We start from the raw sequence: 23,607 nt of genomic DNA, 5'->3' as shown, positions 1-23,607 counted from the left end.
CCACCAGCAGGTATTTTTTGACACAAACATCTAGCTGTGGGGCATTTCTCAGGCACGATGGATCATGGTCTGTGGAGGGTAAACAGGCCATAGTAACACAGCTAAAGACCTAAGGACCTGGTATTCTGGACATAGTTTGAGCTAGTTCTACCTCTGTAGGAGAAAGGAGAGGAAAGGAACTGAGAGGATCACATTTAAGTGTGAGATGGGACAGGGAGGGAGAGGTAGATTCTAGTCCCCGTGATGACTTGGCACCTGCCCTGGGCTTGGCTGTTCTTTCTCTGGATGGCCCTAAATTGTTGTTTTTGTGCTCAGATCAGATTACACATGGACCCTGGCTTCCCTGCATTTCAACAGCCCTCTTTCTCCCAAATCATAAATCTCTTGGCTTTCCACTGAGCACAGTGGGTCCCTGGCTTCTCTTAATAAGGAGTGTAGAGGCTCTTTTTTGGTTTTGGTCCCAGGAGCAGGGTTCTCTTATCCTGAGCATGACATTGTGTACTGGGCATGGATTTTAGAGTCAGACAGACCTGGGACTTGCCCAGGGAAAGACTTGAACATGTTACCAAATCTCTCTGAGTCTCATTTTCTCTTTAAGTAAAATGAGAATAACAATACCTACCTTGGAATATTACCTGAGCATTATAGATAATAAAGATAAATACTGGGCACATGGTAGATCCTCAATAGAGGGGTGATTGTTGTCGAGTCTTTTCAAATCCTTTTGGGCCAGATTCTGAGTGGCAGAGAGACTTGTAGGTATGCCCAGGCTACCTTCCCAGCCTTCTTCCTACCACTACTCTCTGGCCATACTGAGCTCCTCATTGTTTTCTCAATATGCTATGGATTGCATAGCTTCCTGCCTTCCTGCCTCATGCATACTGCTTCTTCTCTTCATCGCCTGGAGAACCCTACGTTTGCTACGTGTATAGCATTTGGAACATTCCTGGGCTTACAGTGTAAACTAGTTGGTTGCTAAGTGTTGCCAACTTCATCTGCAGGAACTGGCGGGGTGTCTGGCACACAGTAAGTGACCCCACCCTTCCAGGTTCCACTTACGTTGATCTCAGTATCAATTGCTACCTTCATCTAAGCTTTGGATTTTTTGATGAAATGTTAATTTCTCTCCTAAACCCTCCATGCCTCACATTTCTCATTCTTGGTCATAGCCCAGACGTAATGCTCTCTGCCAAGGTAAACTTTCCTGCTCTCTTTTCCACATTGTTCTTTGGTTATTCTCCCTATCCAACACCCGAAAATTCTATACCCTCTCAATTCTCCCACTGCCCTCTGGAACAAACTCCTCTGTGTCTTCAGCCTTGCCTAGAACACTCCTTCCACTTCCTGACCTTCACTGGAACCTGGCTTTTGCTCAGGACGCCTGTTCCCTGGTTTCTCCTGCAGCCTTTTTTCATGGCAGCCGATCATTCTCAGGTAGGTTGCCAATCCAGACAACCTAGCATATAAAATCTGGCTAGCTCACCACCCTTGCAAAGCTTCCTCCCACTATTCCCCTAGTCAACACTTCTAAGAAATGTAACAGCTAGGCTGGTGTGACTGCAAGAGGTGAGCAGGAAGGGAAATCTGGGAGATAAGCATTTGTGTTGCAAAGTTTAGTGCCCCCTCCCTATATGGAGAGTCGCAATGCTGGAAGATTAATTCTACTAAGAAAGATGGCAGTTTCTTAAAATGTATCAAACAATGTCAATTTTTGGCAAGACTTTTGGACATTATGCAGGGAAATAACATATATTTCCAATGAAGGCATCTGGTAATCACTACCTTGCAAAGTGATAAAACATAGGATCACTAATAGGGGACAACTGGACATTGCATGTCTCCTATGTGATGTAACATGAAGTTCCTACTTCACCTGTTAAGTATCCTTGCCAGAAATACTTTAAACTTAACTTGAACATAACTGAGCCTTTAGACCTAGATTCCAGTTTATGGGAAACATAGAAGATAGAGAAACAAGGTAAATGGCATTCCAAAGAAACAATCAGACAATTTAAGATGTGAGACATTCTACATGACAACTGGTTTGATATTTTTTAAAAAGTTAATGTTATTTAAAAGTTGAAACACTTTAGTAAAGATGAAAGAGTACTTAACGATTAGGGCAATGCATGAACCATGACTGGTTCTTGATAGAAAAACGTAATAAAACAATAATAAAAAGATTTTTAAAGGATAAATGGGGAAATCTAAGCATCGACTTTATATTTGATGATATTATGGAATTATTGTTGATTTTCCTAGGTGAAATAAGAATATCGTGATTTTGTAGAGGAGTGTCCTCATTTTTTAGGATATAAAACTGAAATTATTTAGAGGAAAAGTGCATGCTATCTGCCACTTACAAATGGTTAAGCACACATATAAAACATATATAGAGAGAGAGGAAGCAAATATGGCAAAATATTAACAATTACTGAAACCTAGATGGTGAGTACAAGGGTGATCATTGTATTGTTCTTTCAATATTTTTGTATGTCTGTAAATTTTCATAGTAAATTAGAAGGAAAAAAAGACTCCGATGTGAAACCTTGAGTCCATGGGTCACTTTAGGATGGACCATCTCAACCACAGAGAACTCCTAAAAGTGTTTCTTTAGGTCTACTTTTTTGGATTGGTCAAATTTCTCAGAGAAAATGTTCCAGTCTCCTTCCTGGACAACATTTTAGCCAAAGGGAAAGATCGAGGAAGGTGCCTCATAATTCAATTTATAAAGTTTTACTTAAATACTCCTTTTTTTGAGTACAAAAACCCTGGCCCCAAGCAACACCTTGTTTTCCCCAGGCCAGAGACCCATTCTTTTCCTCTCTCCAGAGAATAAACTTCTGGTTTCCTGCTCCTTTGGGGGATGGACAACAACCAGCCAGGTGCAGTTGGAGAGGACATCTACTTCTCAAACAGATGCTCAGACAGTTGACATTTTTAGCCCCACTGTCACCCGAACTTCCAGAAGAATCTGTTGCTGCTAATGTCTGAGCTTCTGAGGAGTTCAACTGTACAAATCAGGAGGGTTATTGGCTTTCTCCATTGCTGCTTCAAAATTCATCTTCTCAGGTGTGTCCATATGGGTGCTTTCCAGCTTCCAAAATGTCTTTTGTCTCCTCTTTGTGTGTTTACGTGTTTTCTTTTTAAACTGCACTTTAATGCTATTTTATTGGGATTTCAGAAAAGAGCAGAGGCTAATGCTTGCAATCAATCCACCATTCTTTACTAGAAGTCAGTCTGATGTTCTTTAGTCTTTTTTCCCCATATACTAATTTGAAAGTTATTCATTCTTTATACTCTTTTAATGGGTTATCCTTAACGATTGGCTTAACAAAGTCTAAAGATAATCAATACTCTCATTTCTTTCCGAATAATGCAAATTCTGCAGAATGCTTTAACTTTAATCTCTCCTTTCCCATCCTACTTTGGTCTAATATCTTAGTTCCTTCTTGTTTATAAAACTTATTACAAAGTGGTCCCTTCATCAGTATATACTTATTGAGGCCCTCTACCATGTGACAAACAATGTTTTAAGCACTGGAAATACAGCAGTGAATAAGACAGACCAAACTACATATAAAAATATTTTACGTGAGGTTGAATTATATGAAATTGCCATTATTTGACCAATTTTTAGTTATAAAAACTAATCTCATGTGGTTTAAATATATGTATATTTAAATATATAGACACACATATTTATATAAATACATATAAAATCACTAATGCTTTTTCAATCTACCCAAATGCTTACTAATTTTATTGTTTGTTGCTTCACATCTGTTTGTATCCCACTCCTTTCTGGGTTCTGTTTCCTTTTCAGAGCCTTAGTAGTTCTTTCAGTGAGTGTCTATGAGTGATACACTCTCTCAGCCTCTCAGTCCTTCTTTGAAATTAACTTGTTACTGTCGAATAATAGTTTACCCAAACATAATTCTTGGTTGGCCATTAATTTATCTTCAGTCTTTTGAAGATATATTGCTGTTAAGTCAGCTGTCGGTTTAATTATTTTCATTTGTAGATAATTAATATTTTCTCTTTGATTGACTTCATGATACTCTGTCTGATGTTCTACAGATTCACAATGATGGGTCTTGATTTGAATTTGTTTTAATTTAGCCTACGCAAGACTCAGGATACTTCCTGCAATGGAGGATTCAGGTCACATCTTTCTTCAATTTGCAAAATTTCTCAGCCATCATCTTTTGAATATTGCCTCTTTCAAAATCTCTTTTCTTTGCAGAAACTCTAGTAGATATATATTGGACCTTCCCATTTTATGCTCCATGTCTCTTACCTTCCATTTTATATTTTTCTTATTTTTTATTTCTATGACTCTTTCTGGGTGATTTTCTCAGACTGACCTTCTAGTTTACTAATTCTCCAACTATAGCTAAATGAGTTTTTATTTCAATGACTATATTTTTCACCTCTAGATTTTCTATTTAATTACTTTTTCTTTTTGACAAGTAATGCAAATAGTTTTTCAAAACAAACAGAAATGATTACATAGGTCACTACTTAACTTGCCTGGCTATTTTAATGCTGTGTTAAGCATAAATACCTTTCTTTTTGAAGTATATTTGAAATGTACATTTGTTTTTTTTTTTAATGGACTTCCATGAAGGCCTGGTGATAGAAGTATAAACAACGTAGAATAGATCCACAATAAATAGTTATTACATTCTACCAATGTCGCTGGTGTGTTCTGAGACGGAATCCAAGAACTGCTGCCACACCCAGTAAAGACTGGTGCATCACTGTTTACACTTGAGTTATTGGCAGGTAAGAATGAAGGAGAACAATTTGCAACAAGTTTTACTTACTATTTAGAATGAGGAGTCACTAATGTTCCTTTAAAGAATATTCACAAGAGAAGACTGTCTAGGAGGTCTTCTCGTTTGGTGCATACTGAGTTTTTATTTGAGATCCATATACTTGTTTAATTCATGTGTTTATAGCAAAACTGCTGCTACCTTTTCATTAGAGTATGGTATCTTTTAATTTTTACAAATACACCTTTTAAAATTCTTTTTACTCTACATCCAGATTATATCATCAATTCTTGGATTAAAAAAAACTTGAATGGGTAAATCTCTTCTAAAAAATGCAGCTGTCTGTGAAAACCATGATACTGAGCAACAGAGAAACAGTGAAGAAAAGGGAAGCACAAATAAGTACATGTGGAAATAATCTGGTTCAAAGCACTTCATAGGTGTTAGTTAGCCCTTCATATTGCACCACATCTAGAGGTACAAAATATCAGGTTGTCCCTCTATTTGGTGATGCTAAGTTTGATCACTTGGTTAAAATGATCCACCAGATTTCTCCATTGTTTTTACTTTTGAATGGTTTCGTAATTGATAAGTAATCTGTGGGGTGATACTTTGAAGGCATTTGCCCATCTTTTTCCAATATTTTTCACCTAATGATTTTAGCATTCATTGATGATCTTTGCCTGAATCAAATATTACCTTAGGGTTGCAAAATAGTGATTAAAAATTATATCATTCCTTTTACAGATATAGGCTGATTTCTTTCGTAAGTATGAGCTTTTAGGGAATTTGTTTTTTAATCCAAAGACTTGAATCAAAAATCTTTAACCTGAATCTAATGATGAAGAAACTGTCAAATTTAGAACATTTTACAAACTTCTCCCTGGACTCTTCAAAAGAAGTCAGTTTCAAGGGTTGGGGAGTACTGTTTTAACTGAAAAGAGATGACAGAGGTATAACAACCAAATGAAAAATGTTGGATCCCGAATTTAAAAAGAAAATAACAAGAAGAAAACATCTATAAAAGGCATTTTGGGAAAATGGGGCAATTTGAATATGTAGTACATATTAGATGATATTAAAGAATTATATTAATTTTCATAGGTGTGATAAATGGTATTATGTTTATGTAAAAATGTCCTTATTCTTAGGAGGTGTATGTTGAAGTATTTAGGATGAAATGTCATGCTGTCTACAATTATTTCAAATGATTCCACACACAAAGCACATAACACATACACATATACAAATACCTCCAACCAACTCAAACATTTAAAAAACAAAACCTATAAGATATCAACTAGTAAAGCATGAGTGTCTTGCATCTTCCTATTGTATTAATCTAGGTTCAGTCAGAAAAATAGAAGCCACTCTATGTATTTCAAATGTGAAAGGCTTTAATGTAGAAAATTAAAGGTTTATAAAACTGTTGGGAGGACTAGAAGACTGACATCTCAGCTTGCACTTGAAGGCCTGATTTTCCAAAGCTCACTTGTAAGGGGCTAAAAATGGGAAGCTCACCTAATTACAATAGTCACATGGCCCCAACCTAATTGTAAAGAAGACTGTGATTAATATGGAATCGGTCTGTCTCTAGAGCAGAAAAGGGTGAAGGCAGTAGAGGGCATTCGAAGTGATATTGGAATCGTGCAGCAGATCCTACAATTTTCCGCCCCGCCATTTGGGGGGACATTTTCTTCTTCTTCTTCCTGAGTAACACAGCTCTTTTCAAGCTGGGAATAAAACTATCCCAAATAAAGACTACATTTTCCAGCATCCTTTCAAACTAAGTGTATCCATGTGACTATGTCCTGGTCAATGGGATGTCAGTAAAAGTGGTAAGAAAATTTTCTGGAATGTGTCTTCGAAGGGAGTGAACATGCCCTTCTTTTCCTTCTTCCTGCTGGCTTGGAGGTAGACTTGACGGCTGGAGTTGGAACGGCTGAAACTTGAACATGAGTGTCTTATTGAAGCCGACAGTGCAATAAGACAGAAGGAATCCTGGTTGGCTTATGTTTACATGAGCGAGAGAGAGAAGGGGGATGGGGTGGGGTGGGGGGGGCGGAGTTCCATTTTGTTTAAGCTATTTTTCCTTTTTTTCTTTTTTTGGTCACTTGCAGCTGAGCCTAATCCTAACTAATATAAATTAAGTCTGAGAAAAAATGAATATAAGTTCCTCAAGGAATAGGATACTTTAAACAGAGAGAACTGCATGCACAAAGGCTCAGAGTTCTGAAAGAGGTGGTATGCTCAGGGAATACCAAGGGTTTGTGTGGCAGGTGGAGACTGGAAGTGGATGGAGATGAGCTACAGCAGAGGATGGACTGAATAGGCAGGGCTGCAGCAGAGAAAGTGGCTGGAAGCCATGGATGTGATCAAGGTGAGAAACAAATGGGGCTGTGATGTGACCTGTGGTGGAAATAGGGAGAGGGGATCAATTTTAGATACGTTTAAGGACAAAAATCAAGACATATATAAATGTGTGTGTTCAAGTATACGGAGTGGGCATGTCATCAGAGAAAAGTCTGGGCTTTTTGGCTTCCCCTCTTTAGAGGCCCTCTGTAGGTGGAGCTCAGCCTTTCCCCATGAGGAGACTCCTCCTCTTGCCCCAATTCTTTGGGTCCAGACTTCCTGGTCTATATTCTGCCTCACACCTTCTCATCTTCACCCGCTCTGACTTCCTGCTTGTTCCAGGATTATTTCATGAAGGGGAGGTGGGAGGGTCTTTAACCCTATAAATGCTGGCTCCCCAATGTTGCCTGAGTATCCTGTGGTAGAGCTCTCAAGGGATGATCAGGTTCTGGCTGGCAACTGGACATTGTCCTTGTCTGATTGGGGCATGGTGCCTCTGTGCAGCTGAGTAAGAGTGGGGCTCTCAGCAAACAAACAGACTTGATTCTGTTGGTTGGCAAGCCAGCAGGTCATGGGAAGGCTGAAGGTCATGGGGCTTGGGGGGAACAGGGGGAGGAGTTCAGCCTAGCTCCTTGTAAAACTTTCTAGGAAGCCCTTTTCTACTGGAGCAGTCTTCTGTTAGGAGGGCACTCATTAACTCTATGGGTGCCAGGAAAGGGCAGAGGTGAGCATTGGGAGGCAGCTGAGGTCATCCTTCTTTGAACCTCCACGTGGTATTTACTCAGGGCAATTGTCGCCAGTGGCCCAGGCCTCTGGAGTATAAAGTGGAATGTTTGTTCTCTGTGCCCAGAACTGAGCAGGTGAGCAGCTGGGGCAGAGGGATGTGGGTCAGAGTCCTAAAGGAGGGAATTGCAGGGGTCTCAGGAAAGAGCTGGGGTGGGAACTAAGGACATTGTCTTAGAGCACTTCAGCAGAATTGCTTCTTCTCCCTTGGGGTATCTCAGTTTTCCCAGCCATGAAATGGGAGGCAGACATGGCCTAGGGAGCATTCTCCTGCAGTCTGGGGAGAGTGATAGTGGGGGAAATTTTACAAAGCAGTTTGAGCTCCACACTCCATATTACGTAATCGACGTGAAAAAGGAGGCCCCTGGCCTTCCAGGAAGACATCCTTTTCCTCCCAGCCACACTCAGCTAGGTCAGTCCTCTTGAGCCTCAACAGCTCTGTGCTCCCTGCAACTCAGGGAAGATTTCACAGATTTTGGGCAGGTTGTCCCTGGAGCAGGGCCCCCTGGGGCAAATCCCTTGGGAAATGTCCCTTCCTTTGCTTTTTTCACCTTACCCAGGCCTCCATTTACCTTCTTTCTCAGAGTAGGTAATGGCAAGCATGGCTGCAGTTCTGACCTGGGCTCTGGCTCTCCTTTCAGGTGGGTCTTCAATTTGGAAGTGAGGGTGCAGGCTGGATTGCGAGGCCCATCCACCTTCGGGGAGGAACGCAGCCCCTAATCACCCATCCCTCTCCACAGCATTTTCAATCTCCCAGGCACAGAAAGGCTTATGGGACGACTTCAGCCAGAGCAGTGGGGACAAAGTCAGGGTGGAGCAGACCCAGCAGCAGAAGCTGGCACAGGAGCCCACGTGAGTGGCCCGGGCAAGGGGTGCAGGGGAAGGGAAGAGACAGCCCGGCAGTGGGATGATGCGCTGCCTCCGATTCCTCTGTCCCTCTCACTGGGACAGAGGGACAGAACAGTGCTAGTTCTGCCCTTTGTCCTGGTCTTCCTGGACTGTTCCGCGCCCTCTGCCGGCAGCAGCCCCCGCCTTGGCCTCGCCATAGCTGCCTTCCCCTTACCCACTGAGGAGTAAGACCTGAGATGACCCCACCGCGGCTCCCAGAATGAAAGGATCGTGTGAGAGTCCACGTGCATCTGTGATTCCGTGGGCAGTGTCGATCTGGATTTGCATACGCTATGTGTTTGTACTTCCCATATGAGGAAGTGCAGTTGGCCTGAGGCTAGGACTAGAGTCCCTACATCCTTGGTTTCCCCAGAGAATCAGTGAGCGATGTCTCGAGGTCAAAGCAGATGAAGGGCGCTAGCATTCTGACGAACTGGAGATCTGTTCACCTCCCCAGGAACCCGAAAGACAGCTTTGAACAAGACTTCAAACATATGGACAGGTTCTTGGAAAAGCTGGGCTCTCTGAGTGAGCAGGGAAGAGAGCCTCCCAGACTCCTACAAGACCAGGTGGGCATGCGGCAGCAGCTGCAAGAGGAGCTGGAGGAGGTGAGGGCGCGCCTGGAGCCCTACAGGGCGGAAGTGCACGAGCGCGTGGGTTGGAACCTGGAGGGGCTGCGGCGGCAGCTGATGCCCTACACCACGGACCTGATGGAACAGGTGGCCCTGCGCGTACAGGAGCTGCAGGAGCAGTTGCGCTTAGTTGGAGAGGACACCAAGGCCCAGGTGCTGGGAGGCGTGGATGAGGCGCGGGGCTTGCTGCAGCAACTGCAGAAACGCGTAGCGCACCACGCCGGCCGTATGAAGGCGTTGTTCCACCCTTACGCCGCGCGCCTGGTGACCGGCATCCGGCACCACGTGCAGGAGCTGCACCGCAGCGTGGCGCCGCACGCTGCAGCCAGCCCCGCGCGCCTCAGCCGCTGCGTGCAAGTGCTCTCACGCAAGCTCACGCTCAAGGCCAAGGCCCTGCATGCGAGCATCCAGCAGAACCTAGACCAGCTGCGCGAAGGGCTCAGCGCCTTTGCCCGCGCGGGCACGGACGGCGCGGAGGAAAGGGCCGACCCGGACCCCCACGTCCTGTCCCAGGAGGTGCGCCAGCGACTCCAGGCTTTCCGCCACGACGCCTTCCTGCAGATTGCGTCTTTCACCCGCGCCATCGACCAGGAGACCGAGGAGGTCCAGTTGCAGCTGGCACCGCCCCCTCCAGGCCTCAGCGCCTTTGCCCCAGAGTTCCTCCAAGAGGAGAGCAGTAAGGTCCGGAGCAAACTGCAGGCCCGTCTTGATGACCTATGGGAAGACATAAACTACAGCCTTCATGACCATGACCATGACCATGACCTTGGCCATCTGGAGGAGCCCTGAGGGTCTATATGCCCAGGCCCACTTCCCAGCTATTTGTCTGGGGAGGCCAGGACCCGATCCCCTAACATGGCTCAGTCCTTGACAACGGCCTATTGGGCAGGGGGTGGAGGTTCTCGCACAGGATAGCTGAGGCCACCGAAGAGGCTGTTGTCCACTGCATCTCCAGCCTCCTGCGATTCCCCAATCTGGATTCATTACACTTACCAGGCTTTGCAAACCCCCGCTTCCCGTGCTCATTTGGGAATCCTCATGGGTTGCTCCATTTCAGGATGATGGGAGTGGGAAGGGAGAGAGGCATTTTATGAGCAGGTAGTTGAGTGCAAGCCTGTTGTCATGGTGCTGGAAGCCTGTGCTTCTTCATGCCAGGGCCTGACTCTGATCACTTTTGGCCCTCTGATGGCTACTGCTATAGCAAGTCCACAGAGAGGAGCTCTTTCCTCCCCAGGGATGCCATGACGGCTTCTGTTGGGGAAAGAGAAAGGAGAAAGGAAGAAAATATGAGGAGAGCATGTGATGGGGTGTGTGTGTGTGTGTGTGTGTGTGTGTGTGTGTGTGTGTGTGTGTCCCTGCTGGCTCTGATGCTGGTGGGTACAAATGGTGGGAATTGTGATGGGAAAGAGCAGAGCTCATATTTCCTTACATAGCTCTACATTTAAACAGCTGACCAAACCCTCCAAACTGTGGGGCTTCTTAAACCCTCTGGGGAACATACTATGTACCCTTACATCTCTGGCCCCTCCCTCCTGACTCCAAGGCTGAAGTCTAGACTTCTGACTCAAATTAAATAGATGCTTACAATGGAAGCATATTTTTTCTGGTGTGACTGTTATTTAAACCATGTCTGAAAGCAGAGCCTCACCACTATCCCCAAAACACATCCATCAGCCACTTCAATCCCTCACTGTTCTTTCTCATTGATCCCCTCCCAATCCAGGTGTGTCAAAGGGGTCTGGCGCTGGCAGTGCTCTGCTTTAGATGAGAGCTGTCTGTCAAGCCTGGGAGTGCGTCTGGGTTAGAGACCCTTATCTGCACCTGCATTGTTCACCTGCCTGCTCATCATGGGACGGTATGCATGAAGTTCAGGCTCCTGAGATGGCCTCTCCCCTTTGTTCCTGCTGTTTCAGAGTTTGAATGTTCCTTTTTGTGACACTGACCCTCTTCTTGGGACCCCCAAACTCTTAAACCCCCATTCCTCACATACAGATTCACTTGGGGGCAATGAAGCTACTCTTAGATCCCCTGGGAACTCTGACATTGGGAGTGAGTGAAGTGAGGGGAAGAGGAAAAGGTAAACACACCCTGCACAGAACCATTAGAATGTCCTGTCCTGCACCCTTTCTTCCCAGCTCAGCTAGCCCTGCACAGGGTTCTCAGCACCTCCACACTCCCTGATAACACAGACCTCCACATGAATCTGGCTTTATCATGCCCCTCAGGCTGGACCTTTTCCCTAATACTTCAGACTTAGCAACAAAACTGGGAGAGAAGTGACCATGGAGAAGAGGTGCTGAAAGGTTTATTCCCCCAAAGAGGTGTTTTTGTTGTTGTTGTTAGGAAATTAAGAGGGGGTGAGTCAGTTGGGGTCGAATGTGGTAGAGATGAAGTAAAACCGAGGGTTGTGCATTTGAGGCTGGAATTTGGGAAGGTATTTTATGAAGACAGAAATAGGGAGTGAGAAGAACCCGAGTGATTGAGAGACTGAGGGACTAGAGCCGAAGCAGCATCTGGTCCAATCGTGGATTGAAGGAAGCCCAGGTCAGGGCGCACTCCTCAGTGATGCTGAGGGACAAGCCTGGCGCCTTGCTGTCAAGGCTTTTGTACTCAGACTTATGGCCAATAGTTAGAACCCTGTGCGATGGTGCTATTGCAAAGGAGCAAAGCAATGCCCTGGGTCTGGGAGGACGTCCTGGGAGAAGTGACGCCTGAACTGAGGTGGAGGCAAAGCCTCAATCCGGCTGGCTATCGAAGTCTAGGGTGTATAATCCTAGCAACAGGTAAACTCTTCATGGTTAGGGACCCAAAGTCTGCGGCCTCTTTAAGAAAGGGCAGTGAGGCAGCTACCGGAAGTGCCCGAGGAAGAGGTGGTGCCACGAGAGTAGTGGAAGCCGGAAGTTGCGGCCTGAACTGCGCGTGGCTGAGATGTCGGCCAGCGGGGCTGTGGAGCCCGGGCCCTCGGGGGTTGCTGCTGCCCCCTCGTCCGCCCCGGCCCGGGCTCCCGCCCCGGGACGCTTGTTCCGGCCTATCAGCGCCGAGGACGAGGAGCAGCAGCCCACCGAAATCGAGTCGCTATGCATGAATTGTTATCGCAACGTGAGGCGGGGGCGCGGCCGCGGGCAGCGGGAGAGTTGGGCTGAGGCGGCGAGGGGCGGGGGTCGGCGCCCGTCTAGGTAGGCCTAGTTGGGGACCCGGAGGCGAGGCACTCCTGGAGGGTCATTAGACAGGGAATTGGAGATTCGTTGGTTTTTATTTGGCTCTTTTCTTTTTCTCTAGGGTGTGACGCGCCTCCTGCTCACCAGGATACCCTTTTTCAGAGAAATAATCGTGAGCTCTTTTTCCTGTGAGCACTGTGGCTGGAACAACACGGAGATCCAGTCGGCAGGCAGGATCCAGGACCAAGGAGTGCGCTACTCCTTGAATGTCAGGGCCCCGGAGGTGAGAGGATCGCAGAGCAGGTACCCTGGTGTCTTAGAGAAAGCTTGAGGATTGGAGCCAGAGCTCTGGTCCAGGCAGTGGGACCTTGAATAGATCTCCCTAAGTGTCCAAGTCTCAGTTTTTCTCTTTGTAAAATGATGTTGGTGCTGTCGTCTGCTCAGGTGAGATAAGACTTGTGAAAGTGCTTTGTAAATTTTGTCAGGGTATCAAATGAGCAAGTAGATGTTATGAAGAGTACTCTCACCATTTGGGCAGCCTGGCTCACACGCCATATGTAGTATTCTGCAGTATTCCGTTTCCCCAGAGTGGAGAGAGGAAGAAATAGCTGCGCTGGCGTCTGATGGAGGGAGAGGGACAGGCTTGTATTTCCAGAGGAGAAGCGGTACTGCTGACTTCTCTGGCCTGAAAGTTTTTCTTTCTGCATAGGACATGAACAGAGAAGTAGTGAAGACTGACTCTGCTACTACAAGGATCCCAGAGCTGGATTTTGAAATTCCTGCCTTCAGCCAGAAGGGAGGTAAGTTTAAGATCATGGTATATGGGTTTTTCATGCCTAGCTGGAATCTTACTTTCTTGCAAGATCCCTGGTGCCAGGTCTACTGGCTGTGTATGGGTTTGGCCATGTAATCATTATGATCTACTTTGGTTTAATATTAGCAGAAAGCCTAAGAAAAACAGCTTGAGATAGTAGACAGTGATAGTAAGACTGTGATATGTTTATTACAGAGTTTTAGCATCACTCTTATTAGAGCTGAATGGAACCTTGTTCCCAGCCATCTCATTTTACAGATGAAATCAAGGCCCAGAGAGTCAAGTAAATTGCCCAGGGTTATACAGGCACTTGATAACAGAGCCAAGACTCACCTGTCTTTTGTTCTTATTCACCAGCTCTGACCACTGTTGAAGGATTGATCAGCCGAGCTATTTCTGGCCTGGAACAGGATCAGCCCACACGAAGGGTGAGCTAGCGTTTTCTGATTGCAGCAGCTCAAGGAATAATTATTTACATGTGTCTGAATAGAATATTCAGCTTTCCATGTAGCTGACTGTCTCCGACTGAATGTTGGAGAACTTTTAGGGGAAGCACATGGTGATGCTATAGCTTCCAGGATGTTGCATATGTGTGACTACTGTCCTTTCCACTTTCCTTCCCCCAACCTCTCTTCAGGCCTCATCTCAGACAAAGGAATGTTACTTCTGAAGAGCCTTTTATAATCCTCTTGGGTTTATGCTTTTAGAGTGTTCCATTTTCCTTACATTTATTATGACAAATAACATAATTGCATATTTAGTCATCTGTCTTCCTAACTGGCTGGAGAGCCCCATGAGAGGACTCCGATTTATTTAACATGGCAAGAGTGCCAGAGCTAAATGAATGAGAGAAAATGAGGCCCACCTGGCAGCACCCTAAATTTCATACTATTTGCTACATCTTATTGTGAGTGAAGTATGAGACTTTTCAGTACCTACTCATCCTTAGACTGGTAGTGACTTCCTGATGGAGATGATGTGGGCATGACAAGAAATGGGAGCATAAAGTCTGTCAGCAGGGCTGATGCTTTCACTCCGTGTTCATGTCAGGTAAATGAAGAAGCTATAGCGGAAAGAATTGATGAGTTTATTGTCAAATTGAGAGAGCTAAAGCACGTGGCCTCTCCTTTCACTCTGGTGAGTATTGAGGGAATCTAGGTGTCCTAAATTTACGGGAGAGATTAAGACTGCCTGGGATTTTTCTACTGTAGTGTCTGGTCTGATGGTAGGTGGAGGATCATACATGATTTCTTGTAATTACTCTGCACCCACTGTTAGATTATTGATGACCCCTCGGGGAACAGCTTTGTGGAAAACCCACATGCTCCCCAGAAGGATGATGCCCTGGTGATCACACACTATAACCGGACTCCACAGCAGGAAGAGATGTTGGGGCTCCAGGTAAGTGAACTGAAGAAGCCAGAAGAATGCTTGGAGTTAGTGAAAACTTATTTTGCTGCTGTTGCTCTTTGTACCCTATCTCAGCATGCTTGTGCTTCTCATCTAAGTCACGTCAAGGATTTAGGGTAAACTTTACAATAAAGATCGGCAGTGGCTGTGATTTTAAATTCTGTTTTTCTTTTGACTGGGGCTTTGCTTTCTAGCTTCTTGTTAAACTCATGAGGTGGCAGATAACAGAAGCAAGCCAGAGGATTTTCTTTTGCTCCAGGGCAGGGTGTTGGGGAGGCTGAGGTATATGTGCCAACATGTGATTTGCTTCTCTGCTGCTTTAGGCAGAAGCACCAGAAAAGAAGCCAGAAGAGGACGATCTCAGAAATGAAGTGAGTCAACTTGGCTTCTTTGGAGGAAGGAGCAGAGTTGTGGTCTGAGACTGATGCTTGTTCAGTGGCTCTCTTCCTTCCCACCACCAACATATCACCTGAATGTCTTTAGCCTGACGGGGCTCATCTCCCTGGGAGAGCTCATCCTACATCTCCATGTTGTGTTCCAGGTGCTACAATTCAACACAAACTGCCCGGAATGCAATGCTCCGGCTCAGACCAACATGAAGCTAGTTCGTATCTTTTGTCAGGCAGTTGGGTTGTTCTTCATCTGACTCAGGCACGAAGAATATATTCAAGCTGAGGAGTACTCCGTTCATGGAAAGCACATATTTTATTCCAAGTGATAAGGAAGATGTTGCCATTGATGAGACTATACACCTTGGCTTTTGGGTTCAAAGAATTAGGCCATGGTCTCTAGGCTCCTGTGTGTGGCCTGAACCATGTCTGCAAACATTTATGAACAGGGATCACCATGGGTTGTGACATTGCCCTCTTCCGGAGGACTAAATTAGGCTGCTGCTTGTGGTCTATTTCCTGCAGTCCTGTGTGTTTTGGGTTTGGATTTGTTTTTCCCCAGAAGGTGATCTTGCTATCCTGGAAGCAGATTTCCTTAACTTCATCTTACAGAAATTCCCCACTTTAAGGAGGTTATCATCATGGCTACCAGCTGCGAGAACTGCGGCCATCGGACCAATGAGGTGAGTGGGCTCTATTTGGGACGAAGACTAGCTTGAGGGTAACGTCTGTTTAATGTTCATCTTTCCTAAATCTGCTTTGGGATTGGGGGGTGGGGATTGGGTCTTAGGTTTAATACAGGGTGAGGAACCCTTTCAGGAACTGGGAATTAGGGAAGAAAAATTAGAAGAAAATGTCTTGTTTAAGAGATTTTGAAGCTTGATTATACGGAATGGGGAGACCCACTTTTTGACCCACCCGTCTGAGGGGTGAGAGTACATGAAGGCAGATTTTGACTCGATAATAAAAATTTTCTAGATCTATCTGAAAATAGAATAGGCTGTCTTGGAAAGTTGTAAATTCCCTTTCTTTGAGTGTATTTTTCAAGCATAAGCTGTTTATCTTAAACCAGAATATTATAAAGGGGATCCACATGTTGGATGCAGTTGAAAGTTCCTTTCAACCCCAACAATTATTTTTTTAAAGGTAAATTCAGAGTTTCTTGGTAACTTGCAGTGAGTTTTGGCAGGCTGCTGGTACTGGGCACTCTATTCCTGGCCAGGTCTTGGTGTACTTGGTTTGGGTGATTGCTGCTACTATTGGTTTAGAAGGCTCTGTAGCCGTTAATGGACCTGATCGGATGTCCAAGCCTACCCTCTGAGGTTTCCGAGGCACCAAGTGAGTCTTCTCTGCTGCTCCTGACTTCTGTCGTCTGTGCAGGTGAAGTCTGGAGGAGCAGTAGAGCCCTTGGGCACTAGGATCAGCCTGCACATCACAGATCCCTCAGATATGACCAGAGATTTGCTCAAGGTAACAACCTGCTTGGGAAAGTGACTGTCCTTACATGACTTGTCTCTATCTAGGAAAAATTGTCTTTTTAAATTATGTCCTGGGACTATGTGATAGGTACCTCCTTACTTCCATGAGTTTGATGATCCCTGAGCAAAGTTAATCCTTGGTAGGACATGCAGATTCAGAAGGCAACCCATAAGCTCTTTCTGATGACTGGGCAGTTTTTTGCCTGCAGTGTCTGAAAGTGCTCTTGTCTCTTGCCTCTGATGACACGATACCTGACAGCTTGGAGCCATGACTCATTGTCCCTTTATTCGATTCCATTCCTGCGGTTCACATGGGTAGGAGTGAGTCTAGCTTTAACTGGAGAGTCAGAAAACTGGGATAGCTGACTTTATCCCCAAACTTTCATTGATGGTATTAATTTGGCAAAAGAACTCTGTTTAACTTTCTCTAGTGGCTCCTGATTTAAATCTCTCATCTCACAGTCTGAGACATGTAGTGTGGAGATCCCAGAACTGGAATTTGAACTGGGAATGGCTGTCCTTGGGGGCAAATTCACCACACTGGAGGGGCTGCTGAAAGACATCCGGGAACTGGTGAGTCACTTGAGTATAGTGCATGGCTGCTTCAGTGCAGCTGTGGGGGAAAAGGCTGGAAGACATCGATGTCGTAGTTTTTGGAGCTGATAACTAGGGGTTTCTTTGCCTTAAAGCTGATTTAAGAGACTTAAATATTATTTTGGATTGTGATGATAGACTTATGGGAAATTCTGAATGGGAATTCCCAGGCCTTAACTCTCAGACAATGTGGATAGATTGTGTGGTTTTCATGTTCACTATAAAATGAGGGATGAGGATCCTTTTAGCACCTAAAACTCCCCAACATAGACATACGTATATTGACTTAGCCCTTATATTTAGCCTCCTGATGAATCATTTTGCTTAATTGATTCTCAATTGTCAGGCGTCTTTTTTTGTAAATTATACTTTGCATTTCTTCTTAAAATTATGACTAGAGGTCATGTTGTAAGAACACTTTTTTTATAGTTTGTTTCACATTACCTATTGTCTTGGGAGATCAGTCCATACGCTCTTAGGAGTAGCCGCGTAGGTTAGAAAAGTGGTGTGGGATAAATGGAGACCAAGCTTCCCTGACTGGACACCCCCTTCTGTCCCCACGAGGTTTATGGTCAGACCTATCAAACACAGAGCCAGTATTCTAGTAGTTTGGATGACATTTATTGCAGGTGACCAAGAATCCTTTTACACTGGGTGACAGTTCCAATCCTGGCCAGACGGAGAAACTGCTGGAATTTAGCCATAAGTTGGACCAGGTGAGAGGGCTCTGGCTGGTCATTACCTGTGTGGCCCTGGGGCTCTGGTGAACAAGAGGCTACATACCCTTTCTTACCATCTTTTAAACATTTAAACATGTTGGGTATTCTCTTGGTTTTTGATATCCCATGTTATCTTTCTTGGTTTTCTTTGTTGGAGCATCTTTTTCAGTAGCTTCCTGAAAAAGTGTATGGGACCTTACATGCCTGAAAATGTCTTTATTCTGCCTTCACACTAGATTAATGGCTGGGGATAGAATTCTAGGATGGAAATATTTTTCATCAGAATTCCAAAGACATTGCACTGATGTCCTCCACGTTCCAGTTTGGCTATTGAGAAGTCTTAAAGCATTTTGATTCCTAATCTTTTGTACGTGACCTATTCTTAACATACTTTTTTGTCCCCTGTGATGTGAAATTTCGGGATATGCTTTGGTGTGGGGTCACTTTTCAACTACCCAACCACTTGGTGGGTCCTTTGAATCTGGAAGCTCATGTGGCTCATTTCTAGGAAGATTTTTTAAATTATTCTTTTGAGAATTGCTTCCTCTCTGTTTTCTCTTTCTGAAACCCCTGTGTTTTAGAATATTAGACTGACTCTCTGGTCTTCTATAATTTACTTATTCTTTGTCCAGTTTTCAATTTCTTTGTGTTTGCTCTACTTTAGATTACCTCAACTTTATTTTCCAACCCTTCAATTGAGCTTTTTATTTCCACTAACATATTTTCATTTTCCAAGAGTTTTGGTCTTTGAATACTCTCCCTCTGCCTTAAAAAAAAAAAAAAAGCACCTGTTGTTTTAAGGATATAGTATTTTTTTTCTTCAGAATTTTAATGTTGGTTTTTGGGGTTTTTGTACTTTATTTTCGTTGCATTGTTTTTATTTCCTCTTTTTTTTTTTTCCTTTCAATGTTAGGGGCTTTGCTCAGATGTCTGGTAATCATTGATTTTCTATTTAAAAGTGGAGGGCTACAAAACCTGAGTGGGGGGTGAGTCTTGTTGATATTGGGCTTATTGTAGGGGGATTTAGCTTAGTCATTTTGTTAAGGTAGCACCAATGCCAGAGACTTTTTTTTTTTTCAGTATGAATAAATCTTTATTTTCCCAGGGAAAAGGGGAAGGGAAAGGGTCAGCTTGTCTGTGTTACAAAATGATAGCAAATGGAAGTACCCGGCACAGCAAAATCAACCATCAAACAGTCCCTATTGATGGGGGTCACCAAAGCCCAAGGGGGCTGAGTCTTTTCAATGCCAGAGTCTTTAGGTCTGTTGTCTTGGGCCAGTCAGCTTCCCATCAGTGGGTGGTCTGTTTCCTGGCCTGAGCATGAAGGCTTGGCTGGCAGTGTTCTGAGAGCTGAGTGTGGGAAGAGGACTGGAGTATGTCTGTCTCTTTCCAACAAGGGTACTTCTTTTATTCTGCTATCTTGATTCCTTTACCTGTACTCTCAACTGGGTGAGTGGCCCTCAGTCCATAATGTGTCGCGGTAACCTCCACAGAATCCTTCAGTCTTTTGCTTCGATGGAGGAACGGCATTTGTTGGCCTATTTGGAGTGGGAGATGAGATTGGGGATGTCACACTGCTTCTTAAATAGATTTCAGACAGTTCTTATTTTAGGTCCTCTCTACTCCACTTTTAAAGTTACCTCATTTAACTAGTTCATGAAACTTTGGGCATATTGTGATGTAAAATGTCTTGTCTGGCAGACATAGCCTCTTCTTACTATGTAAAATTTACATATTCTGTCTTCTTTAGATCCTGGAGGGTAAAATGAAGGCCCACTTTATTATGAATGATCCAGCAGGAAACAGCTACTTGCAGGTATAGTAGACCTTCCCTGATATTTCATGGAGATATATTTTCTGACCTTCCTTGAATATCATTTCTCCAGAAACTGAGAGACATGGTTCTAAATGAACTGGTCTTTATCAGGGAATTTCTTAGCCGAAGTGGGAACATAAGGGAGAACTGTGTATCAAGAGGGAAAAAAGGGAACACCTAAGTTCCTTCTTGTAGTTTAGTTCTTGTCCCCAGTTCTAAGTCCAGCAATAGAGTTTTCATTCTGCACATCTGATTGTGGAGTGAGGATAAATGGTGCCTTGTCCAGAGGCCTAGATAGGGAAACTTAAAAGGCTTTAATCTGATTCGGGGAGATATTCTGGTGATTGACAGTAACATCAGCATTTACTGTGGGTCAGGCAAAACTTTTTAAGGTTTCTCCACGATTAAGGCTATTGCTATACACTTCATAAGAAGGTGCAGATAGAAAGTATTTTAGGCAAGCTGTTCCCTAATTCTGCCTGGGGCTGGTCGATCCCACTCCTGGCCCATGTGGGCTCTATTGCTTCCCACTAGTTGAGCTGAGTCCTGGGGAATTGGCAGTGCTTAGAGAATCAAGAACTCATTGAGTTCTTGGGAAAGTAGGAGCTGCCTGGGGGAGAAAGGATAGCAGGATGGCACAGGTACTGATTATCTGTCCTTGGCCTTGCAGAATGTGTACGCACCTGAAGATGATCCTGAGATGAAGGTGGAACATTATAAGCGCACATTTGACCAAAATGAGGAGCTAGGGCTCAATGACATGAGGACAGAGGGTTATGAGACAGGCCTGGCCCCACAACGGTAGCAGTGGGCAGAGCACTGCTCAGACTGAAGAGGTTATTTATAACTACTGGAAAAGGCTGGGAGTATCCTCCCTACCAGGCCTTGCTTATGTGGGGAGGGCACCTGGTCTGAGTCAGATCTAGGCACACTTTCTAAACAGTTTGTGATGCAAGTGCAAGCCTGTTGGGTTATTTGACCTTACTTAGGTTTCGAATCAGCTTGTAAAGAGACCGGAAACGAACCATGGGGAATGTTATCACTTTTTTTCCAACAATTCCTTACCCTCCATCCACGCATTGCTCTCCTCTAAGGTGAGAACTCTGAAGTTGAAGAAGATGGGAGACAGCTACAGCTGGAGTTTGGGTGTTGGTTTGGGGTGTATAAAACATTCTCACCAAGAAAGGAGACTTCTGATAGGAGGGCGAAGTTCTCATTAAAATGATAGCTTTCAAATAGCACTGGCCTCTGAATTCACTGTCCTTGTTCAATATGCCGGTAAAATTTCAGCCTCCTGAAGAAAGTTTTCTCCAGTGTGGCCACTGTACTTTGGAGATTGGAGCTGGTATTTCATTCATTCCTTCATAAATGTGTGAGTGCTTGCTTTCTGCCAAGCACACCACTGAACAGTGAACGAAACAAAGCTCTACTTTCATGAAGCTTCAAGTCTAGTGGGGGAAACTGATTGATAATGAACCCACAAGCAAAGTCATGTCAAACTGATTAGTGTTATGGAGGAAGGTGAAAGCATGGAAGGGGGATGAATCACCTGGGGGCAGGTGTTTCAAGTAGAGTGGTCAGGGAAGATCTTAAGAAGGTGATAATTTGACACTTGGGCAAAGCCGAAAAGGAGGTAAGGGAATAAGCCATGTGGATGGATAGCTGGGGGAAGAGATTTCCAGGCAGAGGGGACTGCAAATGCAAAAGCTCTGAGGCTGGAAAACGGGGGTATTTGAGATCATCAAGTCCTCCTCTCTCAGTTACAAATGGGGAAATAACCAGAGGGGGAGAGGTCTGCTTATAGTTGCATGACCCAGTCAGTATTTCAGCCCAGGGCCCTGGACTCCCCAGCTAGTGCTCTTTGCACTGCATTAACCACTGGTGATTTCTGCAGTGCTGGCTGCACGGATTTGTTCAGTAAACACCTGTTGATTGAGATACTATGGCAAACCTCAGTGCTTTGTGCTGCAAACTGAACTCGATGCTAGGAGATGACTTAGTATATCACACTCATCCACTCTCACTGCTCTATTAAACTATTCTCAAAGATCACAGGTGGGATTTTCTACTTGGAAAATGTTCTCATTCTCTGTTCTTTATTTCTGTCACATTTGACAGTGGACCATCTCTTTGAACCCTGTACTACTGCACCCCTGCTTCCCCCATGACTGCACATTCCTTATTTGGAATCTGTCTTCTCCCTCTTAAATGCATTTGTTTTCAAGGTTCTGTTTTCAGATACCTCTCCATACTGAATTCTTTGGCATCTTAACTACTTTCATGTGGGACTGACTCCCATACCTGTTTCTCTAATTTCTGTGAAGGCAAGAGTACGGTGTTTTAAGTTGGAGACTAAAGTTAGCAAATGACTGACAAACTATAAAGCTGCAACATTTTGAAGACTTTTAACCAAGTGTTCTACTCTAATAGATTGTCCATAGATCTACTTCCAATTGACTTGAGGATCTGAGTTCACCAGGCAACCTGTTGATCTATCATTTGGTCTCTTGAATGACTTTCCATATGGGTTGGCTGTGCTTGGAAAGTGGGCCCTGGTGTCAGGTTCATCTCCCATTGCGAAGGGAAAAAATAGCACTCGTTTATTACAGAGTCTTGTAAGTTTGGTGTGAGGCAATCATCTAGACTTCAACCAGTTATTGGGAAATGATAACCTGGGTTTCTGAACCTGCAAAGACAGGAGGAGGTACCAGACTGGGGTAACTCAGCTAAGGTACTTTCTGCTGATAGGGCCAAGTCCTGGCAGCCTTGTTTTACACTTAACTCCAACTCCAGTCTCACTTCATACAGCCTGACGGGGACGGAGTTTTCATCTAACTGCGTCTTACCCCACAGCCTCTAGCATACAGCATGTGGTTAAAATCTGTTACATGATAATCCTCAGCAGATGCTCATGATTCTTCTTTTCTGGACTGAGCCTTGTTAGGGCATTGGAGGTAGCACGGAGGTAACAAAGTATGGTGGGAAGGGCCCTGCTCTAAGGCCAGGGAAGGTGAAACAGTCAAAGCACCAGCCCAAGAATGTAGATTCAGTTTCACAAACAGGAGAAAATTTAAGTGGGAAGTTTTGCGATTATATTAAGGGAAAGAAAAGTTCATTTGTGAGGGTACTTCTACTTCATATTTCAATCATGTTAAATATATCCGTATTTAGCCATTAGAGCTGTGAACACACAGACATTGAATGTACATCTGTCATGATGAGGTGAACACTGGGAATAAGTGTGAAGGGCAATTGACTTTGCTAGCTGAAAGTATTAATGGTAGGTTCAGTAAGATAACGTTCTTTTTACATCTGTGGCATGTTAGTTGCCTATTGCACATTGGAAGGAATGGTGCTTCTTAAATTTAGAGCAGTGATGTTTAAGACACTTGGCTTTATTTTTATTTCCTCTACAGGAAAATAGCAGTGTTTTCAATTGTGAAGAGAAAAGAACCAGTGCTGGTTCCGTGTGTTCACCTCGGGATTCAGGAAGCACCTCTAATGCTTCAGTTTCCTGGTCTGTAAAATGGGGATAATCATGGTATATAGGGTTTTTATGAGGATTTGTGAGTTAATTGTGAAGTGCTTTTAGACTTAGGTTCTCTCATATCACAAAAATTCTAAAGTGTCTGTTTCTGCTTTAAACCATTTCTGGGAAAAAGCAGCTATCAATAATATCCCCATTTTATAGGTGAAGAAACAGCTTCAGATAAGTTAGGTAACTTCCAGAAGAAATTAAAGCTCGAATAGGCAGGCTTCAAACCCGGGCCAATCAAAAACCTGAGTTCCTAAGCAT

General features: G+C 44.3%; 2 protein-coding genes across 3 annotated transcripts; both read left to right on the top strand.

Moving 5' to 3' along the window:
* The first annotated feature begins 7,890 nt into the window (after positions 1–7,890).
* On the top strand, positions 7,891–12,189 carry APOA5 (apolipoprotein A5). Of its 2 annotated transcripts, none has more exons than XM_039887960.1 (4): positions 7,891–7,990; positions 8,498–8,554; positions 8,654–8,765; positions 9,259–12,189. In XM_039887960.1, exons 2-4 carry the CDS (start codon positions 8,506–8,508, stop codon positions 10,220–10,222), a joined length of 1,125 nt encoding a protein of 374 aa, XP_039743894.1. In that variant the 5' UTR covers positions 7,891–7,990; positions 8,498–8,505; the 3' UTR covers positions 10,223–12,189. The 2 variants fall into 2 exon arrangements, with proteins under 2 accessions (XP_039743894.1, XP_039743895.1); XM_039887961.1 differs by lacking the exon at positions 7,891–7,990 and adding an exon at positions 7,996–8,017.
* Positions 12,190–12,315: 126 nt separating this feature from the next.
* On the top strand, positions 12,316–21,052 carry ZPR1 (ZPR1 zinc finger). The gene is made up of 14 exons (XM_039887959.1): positions 12,316–12,532; positions 12,713–12,874; positions 13,301–13,391; positions 13,763–13,833; positions 14,456–14,542; positions 14,684–14,806; positions 15,139–15,186; positions 15,357–15,423; positions 15,817–15,887; positions 16,585–16,674; positions 17,145–17,255; positions 17,906–17,992; positions 19,746–19,811; positions 20,482–21,052. The coding sequence occupies exons 1-14, from the start codon at positions 12,362–12,364 to the stop codon at positions 20,614–20,616; spliced, it is 1,380 nt and encodes a 459-aa protein (XP_039743893.1). The 5' UTR covers positions 12,316–12,361; the 3' UTR covers positions 20,617–21,052.
* Positions 21,053–23,607: the final 2,555 nt, after the last annotated feature.

The sequence above is a fragment of the Pteropus medius genome, unplaced genomic scaffold (assembly GCF_902729225.1).
Source record: "Pteropus medius unplaced genomic scaffold, Ma_sr-lr_union100, whole genome shotgun sequence".
Classification (NCBI taxonomy): Eukaryota; Metazoa; Chordata; class Mammalia; order Chiroptera; family Pteropodidae; genus Pteropus; species Pteropus medius.
The sequence above is the reverse complement of the archived record's forward strand: the minus strand, read 5'-3'. Positions and strand labels throughout refer to the sequence as shown.

Bases quoted from the DNA above. Each gene is read 5' to 3' on its own strand.
- ZPR1 (XM_039887959.1), top strand. From the start codon at position 12,362: ATGTCGGCCAGCGGGGCTGTGGAGCCCGGGCCCTCGGGGGTTGCTGCT. The intron at 16,675-17,144 runs GTAACAACCTGC...CTCATCTCACAG, and splicing joins TGACCAGAGATTTGCTCAAG to TCTGAGACATGTAGTGTGGA. The intron at 19,812-20,481 runs GTATAGTAGACC...TTGGCCTTGCAG, and splicing joins CAGGAAACAGCTACTTGCAG to AATGTGTACGCACCTGAAGA.
- APOA5 (XM_039887960.1), top strand. From the start codon at position 8,506: ATGGCAAGCATGGCTGCAGTTCTGACCTGGGCTCTGGCTCTCCTTTCA. The intron at 8,555-8,653 runs GTGGGTCTTCAA...CCCTCTCCACAG, and splicing joins GGCTCTGGCTCTCCTTTCAG to CATTTTCAATCTCCCAGGCA. The intron at 8,766-9,258 runs GTGAGTGGCCCG...TCACCTCCCCAG, and splicing joins AAGCTGGCACAGGAGCCCAC to GAACCCGAAAGACAGCTTTG.